Raw genomic sequence first — 21534 nt, 5'->3', positions numbered from 1 at the left:
AAAATTTTAAAATTTAAATGAATAAAGTGTTCCTGAAAAGAGGGAAGATTTCTTAGCATGTCATTTTTTTTCCTCCAAATTTAGTTTTTGGTAACTATTGTACCACGAAAAAAAAGTTTTCTAAAACGGTTATTAAAATTTAATACGAATTCCTTTAAGTCTTCACTATCTCGGTTAAAGTATCCGGACACCCTGTGGTAACAGCATAGTCTGTTCTAGTTTGGCTGGGTCTCTTAGTTTCTGTTAATGGAAACATGAACTCTCAGACGTAAGGGGACAATCCGGCAAATGCCGTATTTCAGGGAAGGCTTATATCTTTCTTCCAGCAGGATAGTGGCTTCATTCGTCGCAACTTATGGGTTATGTAGTGGGTGTTCAAAAACTAGACTGGCCTTTTCAAAGTCCTGGTATAAACCCTATAACAGCCTTTGGAATGGATTAGAAATTTATGTAGCCAACTAAATCGATCATTCTCACCACTGGCACCAACTTCAGTTGTGATAGAAGTCTCGAAGTCAATTCTTATGGCCAATTATCAAAAACTAGAGAGAAAAGTCTAACCAGTTGTGCGTAAAGGGAGACCAACGTGATATTAATGGATCCTAATAGATTTTTAATTTTAGAACGACAGTTCACCATTCATTGGAAATTATTTTATATTTTTATAACTCTTGCTGAATAGCCAACTCAATTCTGAGTTTACGACTGCCTAGGTTAAAATTCCGAAGCCTTGTAATTTTTAACATAATTCATAAGGATAATGAACTCCTGGATCAAGCAACGGAAGAAATTCGCCTTCGTGGAAGATTTTTTGATGGAACTAACCCGGGAAGGAGAGGGCATTACACGGTGAGGAAAACCACGAAAACCTCCCACGGTTAGACTGACGGCGAGGGGATTCTAACCCATGATGATAACTCTGAGGATATTTTTACATCAGCATTGTGGTCAGTGGGAGCTGGTTGTTGAATTTCGTATCGACCAGCCATTGTTGTTATTCGAACCGGCTCACCTCACTGAAAAGCGAGCACTGTCCTCTGAGCCACCACGACTAGGTTAAAATAAGAACTAGAGATATCAGTAAAAATCGCATCTTTTTGTAATTTTTATTAGAGTCGCAGAAATATATGAATAAGATTTATTGAATTTTTTCGGTTAAGTTTTAATAAGCTATTCAAACTAAAAACGTGATGTTTTCTGTAACCAACCACAATTTACTTTTTGAACTTAGTTTTAGTCGAATTCTTGAATTTGAAAAACTAGCTTACAATTAAACAGGTGGAGAATTTAATGTTAGCGTAATTTTTTAGCATGGATTTTCGTAACTGAATCTCTAAGCAATACTTTTGTTATCGAAAATGTGATCAAATGAAGCCAAAGTTTTCGATCTTTCAGAATATTCATGGCAAGACTAGCAGAATTGAGACCTTTTTTTCTATTTTTTTTCTCTTTTAAACCTCTGAATATTTCATGCAGTATGGTGAATTCATGAAAGGTTAATGAAGACAACGCAGCTGAACGAAACCCTTTCTTTCATCCTTCACAATGAGAATGTGACATTCATTGGAAGTGAGAAAATTCTTAAAAAGAAAAATACAGTAGATGGAGCTTTGCATGTAAAAATGTCAGCCACGTATCCCTGGCAAGAGAGAGTTGGAAGCTAGCGGGGTATGAGGAAGAAAAAAAAAACACTCTTGGCGAAAGTAAATAGTCTTTTAAATGGTGGATAAACTTTAAAAATAGTGGTTTAAAATGTTCTTTTTTACTATGAAGTTGGAAAATGCGCATTTTAAAACAGATTTCGCCATTCTTTTTCGAGTGAAATTTTTATTTAAAAATGAAAGAGATCTATTTTATTGGCTTATATTTATTTGAAAAAAATTGACAAATAATGCCTCATTTCTATCTGTTATAGGCAAGTTTTTCAATAAAGCAACGTATCTAAAGTCTAAAGCAGATAAATACGTATCCCACAAAACAGTGTTAAACTAGTGATCCCCATTTACATTTTGTTTTTGATAACAATAACTTATAAACAATGTTCAAAATATGCAGAACTAACTTGTTTTTGTAAATTAAAACCTTAAAATTATATACTAGTGCAACCAGCTTTTTTTTTTTCTTTTAAAAAAAAAGAGGAACATTTCTTTTAATAGAACGCAAGACTCAAATAGGCTAATTAAACCTTTATTGAACTGTTTATTAAGGGCATAAAATGTATGAAATTTTGCATGTTTAGAAATAATTTTAAAATTAACTTACCTATTTAATTTAAGTAGGAAGTCACCTCGACTTAGGTAAGCTTTTGTGAAATCGGATCTCAAACTTAGAGCTTCTTTATACAGCTAAAAGAAAAGAAAAAACAGCTTCGGTCAAGGAAAAGTTATCTTGATAATTTATTAAAAAAGTTTGTTAGGTAATTAAAATTAAACACGAAGAAACAGTAAAAGTATCAAATTAAAAGAGAGTTTATTTTTTAAAAAATTAGCATTTAGGGGAAAATGTTGAATAAAAATACATCATAATTTAAAGAATTAAAATCAGTTTTCGAACGTTGGGATTTATGTTTCTTTAAAAAAGCTCTTTTAATCGTTTTTAAAGTTTTTTTTAAATTACATATATTTCATGCAAACCTTGAATTTTTTATTTATAATTAACTTTAATGCTTCTAAAATACGAATGAGAACAATTTTTTGAAATAACTATTTTTGTTTAATCTCATCGAAATAATTTTTTTCGTATAATTAAGCCTACGTCTTATGGGAAAACATCAAATAAGCATTTTATAATAAAAATGAAGGCATTTTTTAAAAACTAATTCTTAAAGGATTTAATTTATTTTTTCAAACATTTTTACAGCACGGATTACCATAATTTTGGTAAATCTTTTAACGATTATTTATTTTAATATCCTGAATTTAAGAACATATTTTATGAATTAACTGTTTTTCATCTTAATAACGATATCATAAAAAAGTAAACTCTACTATACAAATAAATGTAACAACCTAAAGTATTAGGTAATATGTTTAAGAGTGTATTGAAATTAGTTATTGTTAATAAGTTGAGATTTTTTGCAATCTCGACCTTTGATTAAAGAATCGCTATTTCTTTTCATTACTTTCAATTTTAATAATAAAATTAAATTTAATGTTTCTTCTTACTCGAAAAAATCGGTTAATAAGCAGTCGGTTAATAAGCATAATTAACATCGAACCATTATTCGTACTTTAAACCGTAATATAGTGCCTACAGTGTTAGCAAATTAAACCATGTATCAGTTAAATTTGTACAATAGTATGTTAATAAAATTTAAAACTGGTGAAACAGCACGATTACAGCTTTCTACCATATTCAGGTTGATACAAATTTGCACTATAATATGATACATTATGCTACCATATTAAGGAAACTACAAATTTGCACTATAATAAGGTATAACATGTCATCATATTCAGTTTGTTAAAAATTTGTATTATAATACGGTACATCATACTATCATATTAAGGTTTTCACAAATTTTTGCATTACTATGGTAACGTGCTTCAAATTTTCTGACAATGTGCAAGTACAAATACAAAATGCTAAAAATTTTATCTTAATTTGATATGCATTTTGATCATGATCGATAATATGTGTTAGAATTCAATTATTACAGATCGAAACACTATCAAAATTTCAATTGTTATGGATCGAAACTCGTTTACATTCTCAAGTTTATGTCAATAGAACGTTTTTGTACTGTAACTAAGTAAACTAAATTGTAAATACCTAATCAGATTTTGAAATATAAACTTATGGATAATTATTGATAATGTAATTGACATTGATATGAAATATGATTGATAATGTGTAATGATGTATACTTGTGATAAATTATTGCTACATAGTTGATAATTTTACTTAACGAACTGTCACTAATGATTTGCAAACCAATTAAAGAATGTTATAATTAATTTAGATTTATAACCTATCACGTCAAAAATGAGACCAATTGACTTAGATTGCAATGGCTCAAGCATAATTTAATTTCATCTTATTAAATGTTGCTAGCACACTTACTTCATCTGCCTCCATAATACGACTGTTATTTTGTGATATAAGAAATGCTAAACTGAGAAACAGTTGCAAGTGGCTTGGTGTTACGTATGTTTCTGCTGAATTGGGCTCCAAATGAGGCATTAAAGATTGTGCCTAAAATAACCAAAAAGAAAATTTAATAGGTAGATCTGATGCTTCTACATGTTATAACTTTAAGTATTTTATAGTAAGGAACAGAAGAGGCATCTAAAGTTTGTAGATAATTTTGGCACCATGCCAGCGCTGGAAGTAAGGTGGAAAAGTTTCTCTGTCATTCCTTAACGGCGCATGCGCTGTGTGCTGAGCGTATGAAATGACTAGCATTATTTAAAGATGGGAAAAAATGCGGATTTAAAAAACAAATTGACAGCTATCTAGAACGACTAAGTGGGCAGTCTGCAATAGTTTTCTGTGATTTTGTTGTAATTCCTACTTTTGATAACGATTGAATTAAGGAAATAAAATTTGAAAACATGTATAAATAACAATTGTACTTCAGTAAATGATTGGAGAAGAAGGAATTCTTAATTTTTCATTAATTGAAATAGATTTGTATTTTTTATTGCAAATTATGAACATTTATTAATAGAATTAATGTGAAATAAATTACAAAAAGTAAGTTTTAATATTTAAAATTAATTGTAATTCAAAAAAACTTATAAAATTAGCTAAATTAAATTATTTTAAAGAAAAATTAAAAGATTAAAAAAAAAATATCGAGTGCATTGCGTGAAAGTCTTTTTCAAAACAGATGTATACTCCACTTTGCACTTGGACTTGGCGGTGGTTTTCCTGCACTACACCAATAACGCCATAAGTGAAATAGTATCTGTCACATGTTAGAACTTATCATATTATAGATTCCCTTCTTTACTGCACATATGCATTTTTCGCCTTAGTGTATCACATTTAAATATTTACTTTCACAATAAAACTATTATGCATAAAAAAATATTATCTAATTCTTTTTAATATTATATTTTTTTATTATATTATATATTTTATATTATATATTTTTTTATTATATTATATATTTGCTATTGAAATGCATGTTTTGGTGAAAGACTTTAGAAGTTTCTTTTGAAACACGCGAAAACGCAATTAGTGAGTTCAAATTTGTTTATTTGTTTGACAACTGATGTGTTTAATATTTTTTGGAACATTATACTCTCTCTCTCTATTCAGTGCGAATAATTTACTTTTAGGTTGGCGGGAGTTCAGTTATACATTTTAATCAATTTAATTAAAACTTAACTAAAAGACAACTATTTTCAAAACTAAAACTATAAAAGAATGTTGATATCATAATGCTAAAATTTATGAATACGATAATCTGAAGAATATTTATGTACAAAACTTAACTTGTTTTTTTTTTACAAGTACACTGTAACAATTCCAGATTAAATTACTGTAAAAAGAACCGACACACTGAGTGCCTGTACTTTTACCATGAAATCAATTTTTACCGGAACATGTTACGGAACAAAAAATCTGATATACCGTAATTTCTATTGTGATGTTACCTTAAAATCACTGAAATTAAATAAATATTAATGTAAAAATTGCGGTATAATATTTTGCAGTAAAAATTTTTTACTGCAAAACTTACTTTGGATTTTACGGATGATGCACCCAAATTACCGGTAATTTATACCGTTATTTCATTCAGAATTTTTACAGTGAAATTTTTGAGTACTTTTCTTTGATAGGTTGAAAAACATTTCGATCAACAAATAAATGCATTAATCATAAAAAATGTTTTCTCAAAAATCATCTGTAGATCTCCATGGAAAAGAAACCCATAAATCCTTTTCATTGCATGTTAACAGCTCACGATTATCAAAGTTTAGCACGATTACCTTAAAACACTTTGCAGCCTACATGCAAATTACATACCTCATATGAATAATCCATAAATAAGAGCACGTGAAAAATTTATACATAAAAGTCATTTCATCACATTTTATTTAGTACACAAATATAATTACGTTTTGAAGTAAATACTTTAATTTTCCTTTTTACTTACTTTACGATAGATTTCTTCTGCTTCACGATATCGATGTAGATTTGTGAGCACTCGTCCAATATTTAAATAACTTCTGATGTCATCAGGTTCGATTCTGCGTAAAAATAAAACACGTTGAAACTAATCAGCGTAATTTTGCATAGTCTCGTAATGATATATTTGCTCAAAAAAATAATACGAAAAAATTATGTCCGTTCCAATTACTTGAATGGGAAATTGAAAATTTTCTTAATCGAGAAATTATATTAGACAAAAAATTCGAAATACTCTTCAACTATTTAAATTTCTTTTAAGAAACTTTATTATAAGGTAAGTTGAAGTAAATACTGCAACTCAAAATTGTTTAATTTATTTTTATTTTTAAATTGTTATTCACGCAAATAAGTTTACTGGAAAGGATATATATATATTTTTGTAAATATATTTTTGTCAGAAAGTTTTATTTATTTGTGCAAATAAGACTTTCACAACTCCTAGCTTACCTAGTGGCCTTTCCTTTATTCATTTTTGCTTCAGATATAGTTTATATAATTGTTTGATCTTGTTACATACAGTACTCAATAGCTTTTGTTTTAGATTTAGTTTACAGTTATGTTTGATTGCGTTTCATCAAGCACGTAATAGCTGTTTTGTATAGCACAGAGTAGCTCCCTTTTTTTTTATAAGAAACTGTAAGTTTAGACTTTTATTTTATGATAAAAAATGTAATTATTTGGAGAGAATTTTTTTTAGATTTATGGTGAAGTTTTATTAAAATTTTTTTTTTGACATTTATTATTAAATTAAAATCTTGTTTTACATTTCCAATAAGCGTTTTTTTACCTTAATTCAGTATCATCAGCTGCAATAGTATTTTTGATGGTAATTTAGCTTTATAATTACATATTTTTTTTATATCTTTTCAAAGGGAAGGTAACAGTTTTACTGTTTTGTAAACTTAAGCAATTTTTTTTAACTATAGAAGATTCGAGAAGATGATTTTTATTATTGCTGAATCAAACATCTGAAAATTTATAGACACTGAAGTTAAAATATCACCTTTTAGCTGTTTCATAATGCTGTAGAGCTTCTTCATGTCTGTTCATTGATTCTAATACTTGACCCATATTGTTGTAAAGTTTGCCATTTCTCTGGTTTACGGCAAGAGATGATTTATATAGTGTGTATTCAGTTTGCCTATAAAACAGCAAATGAGGACCATTAAAATGCACTTATTTCTTTAATCTTTTCTTCAATTTTAATGAAACCTGTTCAAAATTGCAGAGACTAGTGGTTGAAATATTAAATTTCCTTCAGAAAAATCTTATTTTAGAAATAAACTATGCACATTTATTTATCCCAAAGTCTTATAAATTTTACAGGTTTTGGTAAATGAAGGAAAAATTAGACTATCTGTAAGTATGTATTTGGAAACAAACAGTTGACTAGTAACCTTAAAAAACTTCTCTTTTAGCAACAAATCAAAACGTTAAGGCTGCGAATGGCTGAGGGAGCGAGAAGCATGATGCATACGGGAGGTGAATCTTTATACATTAACATTAACATGAGCAGAGATGATGCACGCATGCCAATAATCATATCCTAAAAAGCTCCTGTTTCTGCGATGAGCACCCATAGTGTTTGTTGTATAAATCTTTAATTTTCACATGTGATAGCTAAATTTTGTAACATTATCTTTTTTGATTAAAAAAATAACGACAGAATCTGGAATTAAATAATGAATTAAATTACTAAGGATAAAAAATTAAATTTGGACAATCTAGAATATTTTTAACAACTAGGGAGATGCAAGAATATAATATTTCTTATGATAAATATGTTACGACGAATACAAATATTTTGCTTAGCCAAGATAAATGCAAATTAAAAAAATATGTTATAACCAATATATATCTTTCTCCTGAAATTTATGAATTTGGCGCTATGGAATGTCTTTCTTTAGCATTACTCATACGCCTCCTTCCATTTATAAGTAACAATAAACAAAATTCAAAACCTTCCCTTTTTAGGTGCTTTCATAACTTTTGAATGCCAACAAATTAAATGTTTAATTTGCTTTTGTAGACAATGCGAGAATTTTGTCTTCCTAAATAGATGTATAACATCGTAGCCGTAAGAAATTGTGCTTGAGATGAATTACGCTCGCTACGAATTGAGCTCGCCGGCGTGTTGAAACTAAGATAAATTGTGCTCTACACGAACTGTACTATCGGCTTATTGGGCCTTCAACGAACTGTGCTTGCAACGAATTGTGCCTTCGACGAACTGGGCTTGCAGCGAATTGTGAGCGACGAATTGACGCGATACCGGTGATATTGTAAGTATTGCTCATGCAAAAGCAATAAGTCCTTATAGGGCCGGGATAGCCTGGTTGGTAGGGTACTGGACCAACACCTCCTAGAAGAAGGAAGTTCTCAGCACGGATCAATTTAGTAGTCCGATCTAACGAAGTTAACTGCGCAGTAGATAAAAAATAAGAAAGATGTCATTTTGTTAGGGGTACTAAGCTGCGCAGTGGTTGAAAATACGAAATATGTCATTACGTTTGGACTACTAAAGGATATTTATGGTAACTCGTGCTGAGGCCTGCTCTTATCTAGGAGGTGTTGACTGGACCCATGTCCAAGAGTTTGTGGGTTCTATCCTTGCCGGCCGAAAACTCCCCGTGTAGTAAATGGTGACTGATGCACGTTCATTCTGTCAAGTCGCAAAGTCCTCCATGTTCCCACATCAAATCAATACCTCTGGGGGTACTGATCCAGGAGTTTCCTTCTTCTGGATTGGTTCAAAAATTACAAGGTTACGGAATTGAACATTAGTAGTCGTCATTAGTAGTCGGAATTGAACATTAGTAGTAGTAACATAACAAATCTGCAACTTTCTTACAGAATACGATGACTCGTATATTGAGATGCTATAATCATTATTTTATGATATTTAAGAAGATAAATATTGGGCCAGTATAGAAATAGTAAGTAGGCATAAGTTGCAAAATTAATTTAAAAATTATTTAATTCAATTATTAAGTTTATAAAGATTTATTTTTCGATAACGGCTGACGTCTAAAAGGTTTTTTTTTTTTTAAATTTCTCCAAATAATATTTCTTATTAAAGGCAGCACAAATACCAATCAAATATAAAAATAAATAATGCATGAAGTAAAAGTTACATTTAGAGGAACAAATTACATTTATTATTTCCCCAAAGAATTTTCTAAATACTATAAATATTATTGAAATTAAATATTAAAACTTGGTGTGAATTCAAAAATTTAATTAAAATCAAGACTCACGTTTCGTGAAAAAAAAAATAAAAACTTAATTTAAAGAATGCTTTCCTTTCACAACAACCAGAAAAATACTTCCTTACACACCCGGGATAGAATTACTTCGAAATAATTACTTCTTTTCCATTAACGCTATATTTCTTCGAGCGCTTGCAGTTATCTTGGTCAAGGGAAGAAAAATGGCTTTCATTTAGCTTTTCCAACCCAAAACAAACCACAAGAAAACTACCATTTAGGAATTCATTATGATTTAGGGTTCATTCACTTAAAAGATGTGAAAGGGGCATTTTTCTTGTTTTCCTGTCTTTTATATCTTACCTGGAATGGGAGGTTACACAAGGGAGATATACTTATCTCTTTCTTACACAACTGCGGTTTGGGGACAAGGAGAGAAATAATGTTTGTGATTTTTGCTTTTCTTTGATGCAGAAAAGGCGAGAAAAGCAACAATACTTCAAAGAAAGTAGGATGATTTTCTTCTGATACACTTTATGGTAACTCTCTGGGTAATAAAGTTTTGGAGTTGTTTAAAAATGCTGCTGTGTAATTAAAGAAGTCCTTGCGGCTGTTTGTTTGAAGAGGAGTTTTTATTTAAAAGACTTTTTTTCTTTATTGTTTGGAATTCTAAAATATGACTTAAACCGCTGAGGATATTGGTAATTTGATGTTTCTGAAGTTTTTATTAAAGATTGGAGGAATAATTATAAAATGTACAAAGCAAGTGGAATCTACTAAGGAGTTTAATTTGGTTTTGTTTTTATTTTTTTAAATTGGAAGATAAAATTTAAATAGTAGTCTGAAGTTGTATAGTTAAGAGTGTAATAGTTAGAAGAGTATAAATTTAAGACTTTGTGCAGATTAGAAGAAGAAAAAAATTCGTTGTAACAGAATGATGAAACTAAATTTTAATTTCAATTAAAATAATAAAAATAACATAGAAAATAGTAAAGAAAAAAAAGTTGTGTTTATTATTCAAAAAAGTGGTAAAAAGTTTTGCGAAATACAAGGGGGCATTAAAATAATGGTTTTATTAAAGAGAAGCAAAGATATTCATGAAAAGTAAAAGGATGAAGTTGAATTTTAACTTAAAACAAAAGGAAATTAAGTTTTAATTTAAAAATTAAAATACAAAGATTTTTAGCTTTGGGGCAATTGGAAGTATGGATTTTTTAATTTTTGAGGTAGAAAAATGAAGCTGATATCTGCGTAATTTTACAAAACTGGTTTGAAAGTATGAGAAAAATAACGTTCTTGATTTTCTGCGTCTTAGATGACAAAAACGCGTAAAAAGCAGCAACACTTCTTTTTCTTCACATGTGATTTTTAATAATTTTCTGTTTAATTAAGTTGGAAGTTGTTTAAAAGTCTATAAATGCAATTACGAAAAACCTAGAGGAGTTTTCTTTTTTTTTAATTGCGGAAATTTTATATTTAAACTACACACGTTGGTATTATTTTGTTTAAAATTCTGAGTACAATCTGAGATTTCTCAAGAAATAGTTTAGCAAATGCTTATTAAGTAACAAAATATTTCAAAATTTTTCTAAATATTTCTATTATTTTCTCTACAGAAATGGCAATCTCTTGCTTTCTCTATTTTCTAAAATATTGTCTAAAAAACCCTTTGTTTTTACTAATGGTGACACTACTGCACAGCCCTATGTTTAAAGTAGCTTTTGCAAACTTTGTCATTTAACATTGTAAAGGACATTTTAAATTAAATTTTTTTAAAAAATAGTCAAATTTGCAGAGAAATAAAGTCAAATTAGCAGAGAAAAATTGTTCTTAACAATTTGGAAAGTTTTAAATAATATTTGAGTGTTTAGTAATTTATAATAATTTAATCACAAAAACAGATTATTTGGCAAAAACATAAACCAAACAAAATATTTTTTCAAATAAAGGTAATAGTCATTATTTATTATATACGTGTTTTATTTTATCAGTCTTGAAAAATATGTCTTTGTCCTGCCTTTTTCACTTATAAGTTTGATAAGTTTTCCTATAAATAACTGAATAAACTATTTTGAAGTTTTTGAAAAAATAGTCATTTTCTATAACTGTGGAGAGAAATTGTTAAAAAATTTAGTTTTTTTCCATGAATTTTGAAGTGTTTAAAGAAGTGAAACTTAAAGTAATGAAAATAATCGAATTAAAAACTAAAATTTTATTAGATGTTGCTTTTGTCGTATGCCATTAAGGTAAAGGGGGTATGCTTCTTCTCGTTTCCCAGTGGCACCATCTATGGCCAAGAATTTGACTTCTGCCACACACATGAGCCTCAACCCGTTTATAGGGTGAATCCATTCATACATCCATTCATTCATCCACAGATCATAATTTAGACCTGAATTAGGGAACTATCTATCCTCAAATCAGTACCCCCGGAGGTATGATTTGTTGTGGGAGAATGGAGTACTTTGTGACCCAACGGATTTAACGTGTACTAGTAATCATTTACTACACGGAGTCTTCTGCCGACGGGGATCGAACTTGCCACTTCTTAGACATAGGCCCAACGCCATGCCAACCAGGCCTATCCGGCCCCTTTTAATAGATCATAAGATCGTAATCTTTTTAATTAGATCATTAGATGTTTAATATATAATTCCTTGTTTACATCACTCTAGAATAGAATAGTGGACAATTAAAGAAAAATCAATCAACATCTTCAATCGACGAACCTTTTCTTCATAGTTGAAATTAATAAAGAAGCATTTTCGTGTTTACCAATATTTAAAACGAGGTAAAAAAAAATATTTTATTCCAAATATTAAAGTCAAAATAATTAAAACAATTAGCTTAAAGGAATTAATACGAGGGTTGCAAATTAAATAGTGGCAACTTAACCTTGAAACTCACAAAAGGGCGCGCATGCGTAAATAGGGTATGGGTGCGGTGAGGTGGCGCTGTTGTCGATGTGTAGAGTGCAAAAAACAGTCGATTTGCTTAGAAGGGAAGTTGTTGCGTGGCGTTAAAGTGAGGAGTTTCGTTTCCATCGATCGAAAGCATGTTGTGAAAAGGCTTAATGACGAAAAAAGACGAGATACTTGAATCCATCGTGCTACTGTCCTATATGGTAAAGCATTTGCTCCAAAGGCTTCCACTAATCCTCGATAGCATTCTGTCGCATTTTTGCCACGGGCAACCTCGATTGTAAGCCACGACCGCTGATCACCTTTTGAAAACATGCTTTAGAGCGATGGAAACGAAACTCCTCACTTTAACGCCACACAACAACTACCCTTCTAAGCTAATCGACTTTTTTTTGCACTCTACACATCGACAACAGCCCCACCTCACAGCTCCCATATCTAATTTGCGCATGCCCGTCCTTCTGTGAGCTTAAAGGTTAAGTTGCCACTATTTAATTTACAACCTATAATTAATATTACAATCAATATTATATTAATAATACATATAATAATATTATAACTATAACTTCTCATATGTTTTTTAACGTAGCATAGGTCTTAATACTATTTTACTAACATACCTGTATTCAGTACACTTATACAACATTTTTATACCATATATATCTATATATTTTTTTATTTCATTTAAATTGAAATGAGGGAGGAAAAAACTAATCATCAGAAAACATTTCTTTCCTTTTATAAATGGCAACAAGTCACGGAAACAATTTATTAAAGACTTTCAACCAGAAAAAAAAGCGTGAAAAAGAAGAAAAAAATTATGCCTTCTTTGCTTAAAATATTCCATAATATTGTGCGACATTACGTAATTTAAGAGCGACAGTTCTTGCGTGAATACCTGTAATTACCTTCCAAGTACTACTAACCTTCGCTTCGTGACAAAGTGTGAAAGACTTTTGCCGTCGAAGGGAAAACAAGGTGGAAAAAAAAATTCATTTTGATTTACAGCAATGGGAGTTTGGCAACATGGTCCATAAGTAGATCTTGGAATGAGGTGGGTTGTTTCACATTTATAGTATTTTCTGAAATAAGACATTCGTGATAGAAGACATCACATGCCTAAATAGTCCATTCTGGGGCTAAGAAAGAAAATAATTCTTACACAAGAGCAGTTTTTGGAAAATTTGTTGAAGGCAATTTATAAAATTCGAAACGACCTTAAAAGGATTACGAAGCATTACTTTGTGATTTTCTGCAATAGATTTGGATTTAGTATGATATTATGCTCGTTTATTTTTGGTGGTTATTGGACTCCGAGGCTAATTTATGGTTGTTCTTATAAAGTTATGGCAATAAAATTCCCATTCAATGTTACGGATCTAATTGAGGTGCCATAATATAAGATTGAAATTGGATAAAGGTAAGCTAAATACTGTTAAAACAAAGAATGAAGAAAATAATAATATAAGGCATAAAATACAGAGTGAAGCTAAATACAATCATAAGAACAATAATAAGAAAAAAATGAAGAAAATAAAATTAAGACAACGAACGAAAATAGGAATGTTAATTGGATTGGAAACGTGGAAAAGCCTCTATTTGTGACAAAGTGAGAAAATATTTGCTTTCGAAGGAAAATAAGTTGAGAAAAAATGTCATTTTGATTTACAGTAAAGGGAGTTTGACAACATGGTCCATTAGTGGATCTTGAAATAAGGTGGGTTGTTTCAAATTTATAGTATTTTCTAAAGTAAAACACTCTTGATTAAAAATCATTACATGTTTAAATAGTGGATTCTGAGCTAAGAAGGAAAATAGTTCTTATATTAAAAGCAGTTTCAGAAACATTTTTGAAGGAAATTTATGAAATAAGAAATGACTTGAAAGTAGTTGCTGTAATAGGGTTGAATTTGTTATAATACGAAAAAAGTGGGACAATATTATATATTTCAACTAGGTATTAGTCAAAAACTATCCCAATGGACTTAGTTATGGTCTCTTTCGATTCAACGTTAAAAAATAGACAGGAAATAATACATAACTGCTCTATATAGCAAATTTCAAGTTTATTCCCATTTTGAATCCTTTTCCCTTAAATGCAACGTGGCAGTAAAAGTTAATTTTCGGGGAAGGCCAAACGTCAGGTTTCTGTTTAGAACCGGAGTTTAAACTTTCAATGCAATTTCCAGCCATTCCCCTATTAATTCCGTTTTTAGCAGTTTTTTAGCACTTGAACAGGTAGGTTATCAAAACAAAATAGAATTGTTGGAAAACGGATTGCAGGAGTCAGAATATATGAATAGTTAAACATAGAATAAATCACTTACCAGTCCGAGTTTCTAATGATTGTTTTGCAGATTCCAGTGACTATTACTAAGACGATGCCAATAATTGCGAAAGGACGATAAGATCTGTAATTTAAGAAAAAAAAGCCTAATTTCTATGTGATCCTCTGATTTTAATTGAATTAACAATTATTGTATTTTGTTCCTATTTAAAGATAATTCGATTTTTTTATTTCAAATAAGTGAAATATTTTAAGTACAATAATTATTGAAATTGGAATCGATGATATTTTTTATTTGAGAAAAGATCATTTGCTTCTTTACAAAGAAATAAATAATTTAATAGAAAAAAAGACAGAAGGAAAGGCAGTGGTCTCGTGAACGAGTAAGCAATATAATTACACCGAAGGGCCATTACATTATGACCATCCTCCATCTATAACAATGGGCTCGCCCATGTTTTCATGGTTTCTCACCCAGGGACAATGTTTTCATGGGGCACATTAGGACCCATAATCCACATAGAACAATCTCTGACATCTGTAAGCTACTTGAACATAGTTGCAGACCAGGTTCACCCATTCATGGCAACAGTTTGCGGGGGATGGTGTTTACCAATAGGATAATGCACCATGTCATAAGGATCGAATCGTCATGGATTGGTTCGAGGAGCATTCCAGTGACTTTCAAGTCATGTTCTTGGCCCCCAAATTCACCTGACCTTAATCCAAAAGAGCATTTGTGATCCTACTTGGAAAACCAAATTCGTGCTGCCACGCTACCCCCTCGCAGTGTGGTGGAATTGCAGGACCAGTTGGTGAGCGCTTGGTACCAGATACCTCAGACTATCTATCAACACCTTGTGGAATCAATGCCACGGCGGGTGCAAGCAGTTTTGAGGGCTAAAGATGGTCCTACAGTTATTAGCAGGGTGGTCATAATGTAATGGCTCTTAGGTGTATATAAAGATACAATTGCATAATAATCGGTCAAAACAAATATTTAGATTTTTTTGTTTAACTCATGAAAATTTAAGATTAATTTTTGTGGAATGAATTAAGTTGTATGTTTCCAAATATAAGCCAATCCGATTTTCTTTGAAACTTTACTCAATTCCAAACTCATGTATAAGTCGACGTAAAAGAGTAAAATATGCTATCGGTGAGGGTAGCTTTTAATTTCCCTTTGGAGCATTCCAGCTATCTTAATTTTATTTGTTTACCTCTGTTCAGAAATTAAAAACAATTGGAAAGTCCCAATTCTTTTCTTCCTACTTCTACTTCCCCCCTTTCTTCTTTTGCCTTTCAACTTACTAGTCCAGATTGAAGTCATCAGCAGTTCAACTTTGCTTCAGATGTTAAATCCGATGCTTACAGCGAAAGCTATTTGAAATCTGAAGCAACCACGCTTTGATTTTTGGTTCGTTAACTATTTTATGTGAAAAAAAGAGTGGTAAAATAAAATCTTCTTTTTTAAAAAAAAGAAATTCTTTTCTTATTGTCTTTTTTATGTTTCCTTTTTTAATTGTTATTTTTAGGCGCTTTATTTCCTACTGTTATTTTATATATTTATTCGTTTAGTAAGTGCCGTTGCATGATATTTAACGAAGAATGGAAAAGTATATTTGTAGAATATGTTAACGTATCCGATTATTAGCTGACTTCCGACTTCCAAAAGTTCATAAAAATTTATCCGGCCAAAAATAAAAAACATGCGGTATTAGACAGAATTTTAAATAGAACGTTTTTTTATAATGAAGTAAAGGCAAGAAAGTTTGTCGTAATAGCGATTTGTCATCAATCAACATATTATAAGCATAAAACAAGTTTGGATTTAAGATTTGAATGAAAAACTTAAAATATATTGATAAAAAAAGCTCATAATTTAGGAATTAATATGTTACGGCAAAATATATATTTTAATGACGTAATAAGCAGTATAATTTAAAAAAGGTTGAAAGTCATATCTGATTTATAATTAATACAATTAACCTACTAGTTACTTATTTATATGTCTACAATTCTTCAAAGTTAATTCACTATGTAAATCAGTGTTGCTTAAATTATTATTTTGTAGTGGTAGAGAGAGACTCAAAAATAAGTTTGAGAACTCATAAACATTCTTAAGAATAATTTATTAAAATATTCATTAATTCTTTTAAACAATACAGTGTAATATTCTGACAATAACAGTCTGAGACAACATTTTCGATTACCTTTTAGTGATTCGAAGTTTTTTTCTTTACCTAAACAGATTGTATAGTACACTGACTTATGTTTAATTCATGAAGTGCACTGTTGCGACTAGTTTCTTAGATGGCAAAAAATTTGCGAGCAAATTGTTTTCTCCTATTTGTATTAACAAGCATTGTCGGTGTTAAGTTTTGGTAACCTTACATCCATAGAAATTTCATTGTAGCAATTTCAGAAGTTATTTTATGAAAGGCTTTTGGAATTTATTACTATTATTATTATGAAATTAATTATAAATTTCAATAAAAAAATTAAAATACTTTTTTTTTGTCTTTGCCCGTCTTGAACTTATATTATCAAGGAGATAAATGGAGGTCTCATTAATCAAATTTGATTTTTTCTAGAATAAAATTATGATTAGCTGAAAAAATTATAGAGATATTTATTCTTGGGTCATATATAGTATTACTTATAAATATTTTAGATTAATTTATTTCTAAATATTGGGTAATTTACTAATAATTGGGCAGATAGATTTTGTGTGAGTGCATACTTCTCCGAAAAAAGTCTTGTTCTGTAATAATTAAGCATTGCGTATCGCACAAAACTAAATATTAGGCATTTTTTATAGAAAAAGGTGAAAACTCCTAAAATCCATTTGAGGTAGAAAAAACATTTTTCAAATCTTCTAGCGCAGAAAGTAATTATGTACTAAGAATTCAAGATAGTAAGTAAGATGCAGTTTTGATGTGGACTGAGCTCAAACTATAAAGCGTTACCCTAAATAACAATTCGCTCTGTAATAATCATATTATGTGCTTGAAGACAAACATTGCTTTTATGAAGAGATTACCTTACATCTGCTAATTAGTTAGGGCAAATGATAATTGCTACAAACTCAGACACTATAGTGCCCTTAATATAAAGTGACCACATTTTCACTGAGACAAAGCGGGACAAATGGGATGAAATGAGAATTACAATTTAGTTATATATATTTTATTGTATACATTCATATACTTGTACAAAAATGTATTTATTATTAATTATCGGTGACTATAAAAATATTTGTAAAAAATAATAATTTGAACATTATGATTTTTAATCAAATTAAATTTTTTATTTAAAAAAAATTATGATTTTCTTTCACGGTCATATTTTTGATCCGAGTGAATACTTTGCAATAGATTCGGATCATTTATTAAAATGTCGTGAAATATTTCACATGAATTGGTCAAATTATATTTTACACTTAAAATAGATTTTAAAGTTTTAATGTTCAACTGCGTTTTTTCAGTTGTCCATATTTTATTGATACTAGAAAAAACACGTTCTGTTGCTGCATTTGTTCCCGGAAGGGAGAGCGCGAATTCTACAATTTTCAAAATATTTTGATAAGGAATATTATTCTGTTTAAAATGAAGGAATAACTCCGTCCATTTTTTGTCTGTTTCCACATTTGCAGACAACCAACATTTAATTTTTTCATCTGTAACATATCTTTTTACCAATGACACCTCATCAAAAAGATCATTTTCGCAAATATTATTTTTCGGAAAATGGTTACTAATATATTCAAAAGATTTTTCCACATATTCCCATAAAATCTCCTTTTTTAATGTCACCCAATGAAAATTTTTAACATCTTCGAATTGAACTGTCCATTCTTCAAGATATTCCAAGCAGTTATTATAGAAATTTTTGACATAGTTCAAAAAATCAGGTCGTTTAATGGCACCTTGTTCTTCCAACCTAGTGATGTCTTTTCGAATAATTAAAGGAATGTAATCGTTATCAATTCTTTCTCGTAATTTTGTTTTTAAAATATTGATTTCATTTGACACTTCCGTAATTGAAATTTTGTCCCCTTCAATAACTTTCACAGCATTGTGAAATAATGTAGCTTGGTTGTGAATGAACTGAAGCCAAATTTGTGATGTGCCATTTTCAAAAAAGAGCTGCAATATTCTCGGACATTTATCTTGTGATAAAAAGTATGATTTTAATGGTTCGTATATTTTTAAAATATTTTCTACAGCTGGTAAAAGAGCTAGCCATCGTGTTTTGCTGTAACCAAGAATTCTTTTATATTCGATTTCTGCGATTTCACAAAAATCCTTCAAACTTTCAACACGCACAGTATATATATAAAAATACGAATAAATTTTTGCAATAATATTTTCAACATCAACTGGAAGTAAGTCAGATGCTGTTTGAATAGCATTATGTAGAATGTGAGCTGCACAACCTACTCCAATAATTTTTTGGTTCAAATGTTCGTTAAGTTTCGTAAAAACGTTATTGATGCCTCTTCTAGCTTTTCCACCAAAATTTGCGTTAGTGTTATCCGCACAATAGGCAATAATTTTATCGTTCAAATTATTCTTTTTCAAAATAGTACTTATTGAGTCAAAAATTATTTGTGAAGTTTCACCCGGCAATGAAACAAAATCTAATATTCTAATTTTAATTCCTGTTTCCGGATCAAAAAATCTAACAATTGTGGGAAATAATTTTAAATCTTTGTGGTTGGAAGCATCAGAATATATGGATATAAATGAGCATTTTTCTAATTCTTTCTGCAGTTGTGAAAACGAATATGGTGAAAAAATATTACAAATAATTGCTTCGGTTTTTGTCCTTGCACATGCAAATTTTTTGTCGAATAATGTTTTGATCATTTGCGACGTACAATCCATTGATCGGAAACTTTGATTGTGGTTTATGGTGTGGAAAGCAAATAGCCCTTCCGCTAATGCTAGCTGTTTTTCCGTGTTGCCAAAGCTAGCACTGCGAAAAAACTGTTCCATTTTAGACGAAGAAGCGGCATTATCCAAAAATCTTTTGTGCCTCTTTGTCGCTAGATGTTTAGTAATATCGTTTTTTCCACCATGTGAGACCGAAAATTCAGCATTGCATTTATCACACCGTACCATATAGTTTATTTTAGTTTTTTTAATAAATGGAAATTCTCTGCTTAGCTCTTCATTAAATTTGCATTCTCTTTTTTTACTCATCTTTTATTCTGTGGGTAAATACTAGAAATAAATAAAAAAAATTAACTACAAAGGCTAAAAAAGAGTATTAAATTTTACCTTTCTGGCCATTACGTTGTAGCGACTATTGCTCTACCACTATCTTCGTCAATCGAATCGAGTCAAACCGAAAGTCAAATTGAAAACAACAAACCGCACTGTCTATCGGCAGTCCGCCTGTCTGCACTTATCTGAATTAAGCCGAGACGTAACGACAATGATCGAACACCACCGAATAAATCTAACTCGGTACATTGCCTAATTTAGTTTACTCTGCATGCATTTAATGCATTTTTTTAAATCTATTTTTTATTTCTTTATATTCACCATAATACTTAATAAATAATAGGTAATATATTTTTACAGTACATTTAAAATAAGAAATGCAGATATTTTCTAAAAAGCGGGACATTTTAAAAAATCGGCGGGACGCGGGACAGTCCACAAAAAAGCGGGACTGTCCCGCCAAAATCGGGACATGTGGTCACTTTACCTTAATATAACTAAACACGCCTTATTGCAAGATTTGCAGGCAGTTGTAATCTAGGAAATATTGATGTAATTGTTAAATTAAGAAAACGGTTCAAAGTTTGAGTCTTAAGACGAAGTTCTCGCTTTTATCACTAATCTATACAGGACTGCGTACTAAAATTTTTAACAACAAAACTTGTACCTTTTTTGGAATAGTAATTCCCATCCTTGTGCTACCAGCATACAGAATCCCATACTTGGTATATACAGTACTCTTTCGGCCACGACGAAACCAACTGAGAAAAACAAATTGCTTGCTGGTATGAAAGGGATTATCGTCATAGACATACCCTGAAATAAAGTAAGGAAAAAAGAATTTTAAAATTTGTAACAAAATAAATTTGTTTTTTGGATGAAATTTTATTCACAATAATTTTTAGGTAGCTCTGCGCTTTCAGTAGTGTCATGAATCTAAAACGAAGACAACATTAAAAAAATTGAAAAGAATTAAATATTTGGAAAATTGCTTACAACATAACTTACGTTCCTTACAATTCATTATGTTACGATTCCTTACAACATAGCTTACGTTCCTTACAATTCCTTACGTTACGCTTCCTTACAACATAACTTACGTTCCTTACAATTCCTTACGTTACAATTCCTTACAACATAACTTACGTTTCTTATAATTACTTACGTTACGCTTCCTTACAACATAACTTACGTTCCTTACAATTCCTTACATTATGCCTCCTTACAACATAACTTACGTTCCTTACGTTACGCTTCCTTACAACATAACTTACGTTCCTTACAATTCCTTACGTTACAATTCCTTACAACATAATTTACGTTTCTTATAATTACTTACGTTACGCTTCCTTACAACATAACTTACGTTCCTTACAATTCCTTACATTATGCCTCCTTACAACATAACTTACGTTCCTTACGTTACGCTTCCTTACAACATAACTTACGTTCCTTACAATTCCTTACGTTACAATTCCTTACAACATAACTTACGTTTCTTATAATTACTTCAATTTCGTTTTTGTATGCTATAAATTCTCTTAAATGTACAGTGACAAATGCCACCTGTTGCAAGATGTGAACTAATTTTGAAGTTTTAAATTCCAGACTTTAAAGCTTTTCAAAGAACATGTTTCATAATTTTAAATATCTCTGGCTTCTAGGTTTCTTAATTTTAAGCTCAAATTTTCCCTTTTTAATGGTTTATATATTTAAAATAATTTCAGATTTATAATACTTAATATTCA

At 30.2% G+C, this 21534-nt stretch overlaps 1 protein-coding gene across 3 annotated transcripts in view; it reads right to left on the bottom strand.

The window, feature by feature from the left end:
• Positions 1-21534, bottom strand: part of LOC107450353 (protein O-mannosyl-transferase Tmtc3) — a 141167-nt gene that overhangs the window by 19890 nt on the left and 99743 nt on the right. For all 3 annotated transcript variants that reach the window (XM_043040419.3, XM_087166148.1, XM_071178412.2), the window contains exons 9-14: positions 20454-20602; positions 14596-14679; positions 7145-7282; positions 6107-6200; positions 4063-4194; positions 2263-2345 (exon numbers count right to left, since the gene is read on the bottom strand). In XM_043040419.3, the coding sequence (XP_042896353.2) occupies positions 2263-2345; positions 4063-4194; positions 6107-6200; positions 7145-7282; positions 14596-14679; positions 20454-20602 (680 nt within the window). The remainder of the gene's footprint in view (positions 1-2262; positions 2346-4062; positions 4195-6106; positions 6201-7144; positions 7283-14595; positions 14680-20453; positions 20603-21534) is intronic.

The sequence above is a fragment of the Parasteatoda tepidariorum genome, chromosome 6, assembly GCF_982258835.1.
Source record: "Parasteatoda tepidariorum strain Cologne lab strain chromosome 6, Ptep-v5.0, whole genome shotgun sequence".
NCBI classification, from domain to species: Eukaryota; Metazoa; Arthropoda; class Arachnida; order Araneae; family Theridiidae; genus Parasteatoda; species Parasteatoda tepidariorum.
The sequence above is the reverse complement of the archived record's forward strand: the minus strand, read 5'-3'. Positions and strand labels throughout refer to the sequence as shown.